The sequence below is a fragment of the Coffea eugenioides genome, chromosome 8 (genome assembly GCF_003713205.1).
Source record: "Coffea eugenioides isolate CCC68of chromosome 8, Ceug_1.0, whole genome shotgun sequence".
Lineage (NCBI taxonomy): Eukaryota > Viridiplantae > Streptophyta > Magnoliopsida > Gentianales > Rubiaceae > Coffea > Coffea eugenioides.
In genome coordinates, this window is record NC_040042.1 from 11,870,583 (window position 1) to 11,878,770 (window position 8,188).

At 42.0% G+C, this 8,188-nt stretch overlaps 3 protein-coding genes across 3 annotated transcripts; all 3 read left to right on the forward strand.

Annotated features, from left to right (window-relative positions):
• The first annotated feature begins 292 nt into the window (after positions 1 to 292).
• Positions 293 to 3,399, forward strand: LOC113780265. Its single transcript, XM_027326077.1, has 3 exons — positions 293 to 535; positions 1,734 to 1,918; positions 2,826 to 3,399. The coding sequence occupies exons 1-3, from the start codon at positions 293 to 295 to the stop codon at positions 3,397 to 3,399; spliced, it is 1,002 nt and encodes a 333-aa protein (XP_027181878.1).
• Positions 3,400 to 4,015: 616 nt separating this feature from the next.
• LOC113780266 lies at positions 4,016 to 4,693 on the forward strand. Its single transcript, XM_027326078.1, has one exon. The coding sequence runs from the start codon at positions 4,016 to 4,018 to the stop codon at positions 4,691 to 4,693; it is 678 nt and encodes a 225-aa protein (XP_027181879.1).
• Positions 4,694 to 6,729: 2,036 nt separating this feature from the next.
• LOC113780267 lies at positions 6,730 to 7,407 on the forward strand. Its single transcript, XM_027326079.1, has one exon. It carries the CDS (start codon positions 6,730 to 6,732, stop codon positions 7,405 to 7,407), a length of 678 nt encoding a protein of 225 aa, XP_027181880.1.
• Positions 7,408 to 8,188: the final 781 nt, after the last annotated feature.

An 8,188-nucleotide genomic window follows, 5' to 3' on the forward strand; every position in this document is an offset into this window, starting at 1 on the left:
TCTAGCTTTGCCTAACGGAGTAGACGGGTTTACCGTTTATACCGACGCGTCACGGGAAGGTCTGGGGCGTGTGTTAATGCAAAATCGGAATGTAATATCTTTTGCCTCTAGGAAGTTGAAACCCCACGAGTAGAACTATCCCACCCATGATCTAGAGTTAGCCACGGTTGTTTTTGCTCTGATTAAGTGGAGACATTATCTATACGGGGTAACCTTCGAGGTTTACTCAAACCACAAGAGTCTTAGATACCTCTTCTCGCAAAAGGAATTGAACATAAGGCAGCGACGATGGATGGAATTTCTGGAGGACTATGACTGCACTATCAACTATCATCCGGGAAAAGCTAATGTGGTGGCGGATGACTTAAGCCGAAAGGCTCAAGTAGCGGGGTTAATGATTAAGGAGTGGGATCTGTTGGAATCTGTTTGTGAGTGGAAGCCCTGCCTTGGGAGTCATAAGGTGGTTTTTGGTAATGTTAAAATAACATCCGCACTGCTGGAGCGAGTTAAAGAAGTTCAAAAGAAGGATTCGATGGTGCGGAAATGGGGAGAGAAAGAGGAAAAAGGGGAAGTGTCAGATTTTAATTTCAGTCCCGAGGGAGTCTTGAAATACCGAAACCGAATGATGGTGCCCAAAGATGAAACGTTAAAGAAGGAGATCTTAGAGGAAAAATCATCGATCTAAATATACGATCCATTCGGGTAGTAGCAAGATGCACCAAGACCTAAAAGGAGCCTATTGGTGGGACAACATGAAGAAGGAAATTGCTCAATACGTACAAAAATGTCTCATTTGCCAACAAGTTAAAGCAGAGCATCAAAAACCATCGGACTTGTTACAATCTCTTGAGATACCCGAATGGAAGTGGGAAAACATCACAATGAATTTCGTTTCAGGTTTGCCGCGAACACAACGAGGGCATGATGCCGTTTGGGTGATCGTCGACCGGTTAACCAAATCGGCCCATTTCTTGCCGGTAAGCATGAAGTATTTCATGGACAAATTGACCCAGGTGTACGTGGATGAGATCGTAAGATTACATGGAGTTCCTGTGAGCATCGTTTCCGATAGAGATCCTCGCTTTATATCTAGATTTTGGCAGAAATGTCAAGAGACTTTGGGGACTAAGCTTAACTTAAGCACCACCTATCACCCTCAGACGGATGGACAGTCGGAGCGAACAATTCAAACTCTCGAGAATATGTTAAGGACCTGTGTTCTGGATTTTGGAGGTAATTGGGGTCAACATATGACCTTAGTAGAGTTTGCTTACAATAACAGTTACCATTCGTCAATTCAAATGGCACTCTATGAAGCGCTATACGGGAGGAAGTGCCGGTCACCGATCTATTGGGACGAAATCGGTGAGAGAAAGGTGCTAGATCCAACCACAATTCCATGGATGGAGAATGCTCGAGAAAGAGTCAAGTTGATACGACAAAGTCTCCAAATAGCTCAAAACCGAAAGAAGAGCTACGCGGACAATCGAAGAAAAGATCTAGAGTTCGAAGTTGGGGACTGTGTTTTCCTTAAGGTCACACCATTACGAAGTGTCACGGCGGGTAGAGGAAAAAAACTTCAACCGAGATTCGTCAGACCTTTCAAGATTCTCCAAAGAGTTGGTAAAGTAGCGTATCGACTTAAACTACCGTCAAGTCTATCCAGAATTCACAACGTCTTCCATGTCTCGATGCTTAAAAAGTATTATCCTGATACGTCTCACATCTTACAGCCAGAGGAAGTCGAGATAGATGAATCCCTCACCTACGAAGAGAAGACAGTACAGTTGCTCGACCGAAAGGTTAAAGAATTGAGAAACAAACGAATACCTTTGGTGAAGATTTTGTGGAGAAATCACGAAATTGAGGAGGTTACCTGGGAGGTGGAAGAAGAAATGAAAAAGAAATGCCCTGAACTGTTTGAAAATCAATATGAGAAATTTCGAGGGCAAAATTCTTTTAAGGGGGAGAGAGTGTGAGAACCCGTAATTTTCTTATTTTCTAAGTTTATTTTATTTAATTGCACACTAATTCTATAGTTTCTTTGTTAGAAAAATTTTCTGGATAATTTTTATGAGTAAATATGGTTTTTAAATTATTTTTCTAGTATAAATTAGTTCAAGAGATTTTCGACAGGGGTATTACCAATTATTGATTAGGAAAGAAGATATCCCGAAAACTGCTATCAATTCGAGATATGGGCACTACGAATTCGCAGTCATGCCCTTCGGACTAACCAATGCCCCTACCGCCTTCATGGATCTAATGCATAGGATTATTAAACCCTACCTGGATCGATTTGTCGTTGTCTTTATTGACGATATCTTGGTCTACTCCAAGACTTGTGAGGAGCATGAACAGCACCTAAGAATCATTTTACAAACCCTAAGAGAGCATCAGTTGTATGCCAAATTTAGTAAGTTCGAGTTTTGGCTGAACAGAATTTCTTTCTTAGGGCACGTAATTTCCCAAGAGGGTATCTCGGTTGACCCGGCGAAAGTAGAGGCCATGACTAATTGGAAGAGGCCAGAAAATTTCATGGAGATTCATAGTTTTCTAGGGTTGGCTGGGTACTACAGGCGTTTCATTAAAGATTTTTTCAAATTGGCCGGTCCTTTAACTGACCTATAGAAAAAACATGGTCGATTCGTGTGGGATGCTCGGTGTGAAGCGAGTTTTCGTGAGTTAAAGAAAAGATTGACCATGGCACCGATTCTAGTTTTGCCTAACGGAGTAGACGGGTTTACCGTTTATACCGACTCGTCACGGGAAGGTCTGGGGCGTGTGTTAATGCAAAATCGGAATGTAATATCTTTTGCCTCTAGGAAGTTGAAACCCCACGAGAAGAACTATCCCACCCATGATCTAGAGTTAGCCACGGTTGTTTTTGCTCTGATTAAGTGGAGACATTATCTATACGGGGTGACCTTCGAGGTTTACTCAAACCACAAGAGTCTTAGACACCTCTTCTCGCAAAAGGAATTGAACATAAGGCAGCGACGATGGATGGAATTTCTGGAGGACTACGACTGCACTATCAACTATCATCCGGTAAAAGCTAATGTGGTGGCGGATGACTTAAGCCGAAAGGCTCAAGTAGCGGGGTTAATGATTAAGGAGTGGGATCTGTTGGAATCTGTTTGTGAGTGGAAGCCCTGCCTTGGGAGTCATAAGGTGGTTTTTGGTAATGTTAAAATAACATCCGCACTACTGGAGCGAGTTAAAGAAGTTCAAAAGAAGGATTCGATGGTGCGGAAATGGGGAGAGAAAGAGGAAAAAGGGGAATTGTCAGATTTTAATTTCAGTCCCGAGGGAGTCTTGAAATACGGAAACCGAATTATGGTGCCCAAAGATGAAACGTTAAAGAAGGAGATCTTAGAGGAAAAATCATCGATCTAAATATACGATCCATTCGGGTAGTAGCAAGATGCACCAAGACCTAAAAGGAGCCTATTGGTGGGACAACATGAAGAAGGAAATTGCTCAATACGTACAAAAATGTCTCATTTGCCAACAAGTTAAAGCAGAGCATAAAAAACCATCGGACTTGTTACAATCTCTTGAGATACCCGAATGGAAGTGGGAAAACATCACAATGAATTTCGTTTCAGGTTTGCCGCGAACACAACGAGGGCATGATGCCGTTTGGGTGATCGTCGACCGGTTAACCAAATCGGCCCATTTCTTGCCAGTAAGCATGAAGTATTTCATGGACAAATTGACCCAGGTGTACGTGGATGAGATCGTAAGATTACATGGAGTTCCTGTGAGCATCGTTTCGGATAGAGATCCCCGCTTTATATCTAGATTTTGGCAGAAATGTCAAGAGACTTTGGGGACTAAGCTCAATTTAAGCACCACCTATCACCCTCAGACGGATGGACAGTCGGAGCGAACAATTCAAACTCTCGAGAATATGTTAAGGACCTGTGTTCTGGATTTCGGAGATATTTGGGGTCAACATATGACCTTAGTAGAGTTTGCTTACAATAACAGTTACCATTCGTCAATTCAAATGGCACTCTACGAAGCGCTATACGGGAGGAAGTGCCGGTCACCGATCTATTGGGACGAAATCGGTGAGAGAAAGGTGCTAGATCCAACCACTATTCCATGGATGGAGAATGCTCGAGAAAGAGTCAAGTTGATACGACAAAGTCTCAAAATAGCTCAAAACCGAAAGAAGAGCTACGCGGACAATCGAAGAAAAGATCTGGAGTTCGAAGTTGGGGACTGTGTTTTCCTTAAGGTCACACCATTACGAAGTGTCACGGCGGGTAGAGGAAAAAAACTTCAACCGAGATTCGTCAGACCTTTCAAGATTCTCCAAAGAGTTGGTAAAGTAGCGTATCGACTTAAACTACCGTCAAGTCTATCCAGAATTCACAACGTCATCCACGTCTCGATGCTTAAAAAGTATTATCCTGATACGTCTCACATCTTACAGCAAGAGGAAGTCGAGATAGATGAATCCCTCACCTACGAAGAGAAGCCAGTACAGTTGCTCGACCGAATGGTTAAAGAGTTGAGAAACAAACGAATACCTTTGGTGAAGATTTTATGGAGAAATCACCGAATTGAGGAGGTTACCTGGGAGGTGGAAGAAGAAATGAAAAAGAAATGCCCTGAACTGTTTGAAAATCAAGATGAGAAATTTCGAGGGCGAAATTCTTTTCAGGGGGAGAAAGTGTGAGAACCCGTAATTTTCTTATTTTCTAAGTTTTATTTTATTTAATTGCACACTAATTCTATAGTTTCTTTGTTAGAAAAATTTTCTGGATAATTTCTATGAGTAAATATGGTTTTTAAATTATTTTTTAGTATAAATTAGTTCATGAGATTTTCGACAGGGGTATTACCAATTATTGATTAGGAAAGAAGATATCCCGAAAACTGCTTTCAATTCAAGATATGGGCACTACGAATTCGCAGTCATGCCCTTCGGACTGACTAATGCCCCTACCGCCTTCATGGATCTAATGCATAGGATTTTTAAACCCCACCTGGATCGATTTGTCGTTGTCTTTATTGACGATATCTTGGTTTACTCCAAGACTTGTGAGGAGCATGAACAGCACCTAAGAATTATTTTACAAACCCTAAGTGAGCATCAGTTGTATGCCAAATTTAGTAAGTTCGAGTTTTAGCTGAAAAGAATTTCTTTCTTAGGGCACGTAATTTCCCAAGAGAGTATCTCGGTTGACCCGGCGAAAGCAGAGGCCATGACTAATTGGAAGAGGCCAGAAAATTCCATGGAGATTCATAGTTTTCTAGGGTTGGTTGGGTACTACAGGCGTTTCATTAAAGATTTTTTCAAATTGGCCGGTCCTTTAACTGACCTATCGAAAAAACATGGTCGGTTCGTGTGGGATGCTCGGTGTGAAGCGAGTTTTCGTGAGTTAAAGAAAAGATTGACCATGGCACCGATTCTAGCTTTGCCTAACGGAGTAGACGGGTTTACCGTTCATACCGACGCGTCACGGGAAGGTCTGGGGCGTGTGTTAATGCAAAATCGGAATGTAATATCTTTTGCCTCTAGGAAGTTGAAACCCCACGAGTAGAACTATCCCACCCATGATCTAGAGTTAGCCGCGGTTGTTTTTGCTCTGAAAAAGTGGAGACATTATCTATACGGGGTGACCTTCGAGGTTTACTCAAACCACAAGAGTCTTAGATACCTCTTCTCGCAAAAGGAATTGAACATAAGGCAGCGACGATGGATGAAATTTCTGGAGGACTATGACGGCACTATGAACCATCATCCGGGAAAAGCTAATGTGGTGGCGGATGACTTAAGCCGAAAGGCTCAAGTAGCGGGGTTAATGATTAAGGAGTGGGATCTGTTGGAATCTGTTTGTGAGTGGAAGCCCTGCCTTGGGAGTCATAAGGTGGTTTTTGGTAATGTTAAAATAACATCCGCACTACTGGAGCGAGTTAAAGAAGTTCAAAAGAAGGATTCGATGGTGCGGAAATGGGGAGAGAAAGAGGAAAAAGGGGAATTGTCAGATTTTAATTTCAGTCCCGAGGGAGTCTTGAAATACGGAAACCGAATTATGGTGCCCAAAGATGAAACGTTAAAGAAGGAGATCTTAGAGGAAAAATCATCGATCTAAATATACGATCCATTCGGGTAGTAGCAAGATGCACCAAGACCTAAAAGGAGCCTATTGGTGGGACAACATGAAGAAGGAAATTGCTCAATACGTACAAAAATGTCTCATTTGCCAACAAGTTAAAGCAGAGCATAAAAAACCATCGGACTTGTTACAATCTCTTGAGATACCCGAATGGAAGTGGGAAAACATCACAATGAATTTCGTTTCAGGTTTGCCGCGAACACAACGAGGGCATGATGCCGTTTGGGTGATCGTCGACCGGTTAACCAAATCGGCCCATTTCTTGCCAGTAAGCATGAAGTATTTCATGGACAAATTGACCCAGGTGTACGTGGATGAGATCGTAAGATTACATGGAGTTCCTGTGAGCATCGTTTCGGATAGAGATCCCCGCTTTATATCTAGATTTTGGCAGAAATGTCAAGAGACTTTGGGGACTAAGCTCAATTTAAGCACCACCTATCACCCTCAGACGGATGGACAGTCGGAGCGAACAATTCAAACTCTCGAGAATATGTTAAGGACCTGTGTTCTGGATTTCGGAGATATTTGGGGTCAACATATGACCTTAGTAGAGTTTGCTTACAATAACAGTTACCATTCGTCAATTCAAATGGCACTCTACGAAGCGCTATACGGGAGGAAGTGCCGGTCACCGATCTATTGGGACGAAATCGGTGAGAGAAAGGTGCTAGATCCAACCACTATTCCATGGATGGAGAATGCTCGAGAAAGAGTCAAGTTGATACGACAAAGTCTCAAAATAGCTCAAAACCGAAAGAAGAGCTACGCGGACAATCGAAGAAAAGATCTGGAGTTCGAAGTTGGGGACTGTGTTTTCCTTAAGGTCACACCATTACGAAGTGTCACGGCGGGTAGAGGAAAAAAACTTCAACCGAGATTCGTCAGACCTTTCAAGATTCTCCAAAGAGTTGGTAAAGTAGCGTATCGACTTAAACTACCGTCAAGTCTATCCAGAATTCACAACGTCATCCACGTCTCGATGCTTAAAAAGTATTATCCTGATACGTCTCACATCTTACAGCAAGAGGAAGTCGAGATAGATGAATCCCTCACCTACGAAGAGAAGCCAGTACAGTTGCTCGACCGAATGGTTAAAGAGTTGAGAAACAAACGAATACCTTTGGTGAAGATTTTATGGAGAAATCACCGAATTGAGGAGGTTACCTGGGAGGTGGAAGAAGAAATGAAAAAGAAATGCCCTGAACTGTTTGAAAATCAAGATGAGAAATTTCGAGGGCGAAATTCTTTTCAGGGGGAGAAAGTGTGAGAACCCGTAATTTTCTTATTTTCTAAGTTTTATTTTATTTAATTGCACACTAATTCTATAGTTTCTTTGTTAGAAAAATTTTCTGGATAATTTCTATGAGTAAATATGGTTTTTAAATTATTTTTTAGTATAAATTAGTTCATGAGATTTTCGACAGGGGTATTACCAATTATTGATTAGGAAAGAAGATATCCCGAAAACTGCTTTCAATTCAAGATATGGGCACTACGAATTCGCAGTCATGCCCTTCGGACTGACTAATGCCCCTACCGCCTTCATGGATCTAATGCATAGGATTTTTAAACCCCACCTGGATCGATTTGTCGTTGTCTTTATTGACGATATCTTGGTTTACTCCAAGACTTGTGAGGAGCATGAACAGCACCTAAGAATTATTTTACAAACCCTAAGTGAGCATCAGTTGTATGCCAAATTTAGTAAGTTCGAGTTTTAGCTGAAAAGAATTTCTTTCTTAGGGCACGTAATTTCCCAAGAGAGTATCTCGGTTGACCCGGCGAAAGCAGAGGCCATGACTAATTGGAAGAGGCCAGAAAATTCCATGGAGATTCATAGTTTTCTAGGGTTGGTTGGGTACTACAGGCGTTTCATTAAAGATTTTTTCAAATTGGCCGGTCCTTTAACTGACCTATCGAAAAAACATGGTCGGTTCGTGTGGGATGCTCGGTGTGAAGCGAGTTTTCGTGAGTTAAAGAAAAGATTGACCATGGCACCGATTCTAGCTTTGCCTAACGGAGTAGACGGGTTTACCGTTCATACCGAC

Bases quoted from the DNA above. Each gene is read 5' to 3' on its own strand.
- LOC113780265 (XM_027326077.1), top strand. From the start codon at position 293: ATGGAATTTCTGGAGGACTATGACTGCACTATCAACTATCATCCGGGA. The intron at 536-1,733 runs GTGCGGAAATGG...CACATCTTACAG, and splicing joins TTCAAAAGAAGGATTCGATG to CCAGAGGAAGTCGAGATAGA. The intron at 1,919-2,825 runs GTTTGAAAATCA...TTTTGCCTCTAG, and splicing joins AAAAAGAAATGCCCTGAACT to GAAGTTGAAACCCCACGAGA.
- LOC113780266 (XM_027326078.1), top strand. From the start codon at position 4,016: ATGGCACTCTACGAAGCGCTATACGGGAGGAAGTGCCGGTCACCGATC.
- LOC113780267 (XM_027326079.1), top strand. From the start codon at position 6,730: ATGGCACTCTACGAAGCGCTATACGGGAGGAAGTGCCGGTCACCGATC.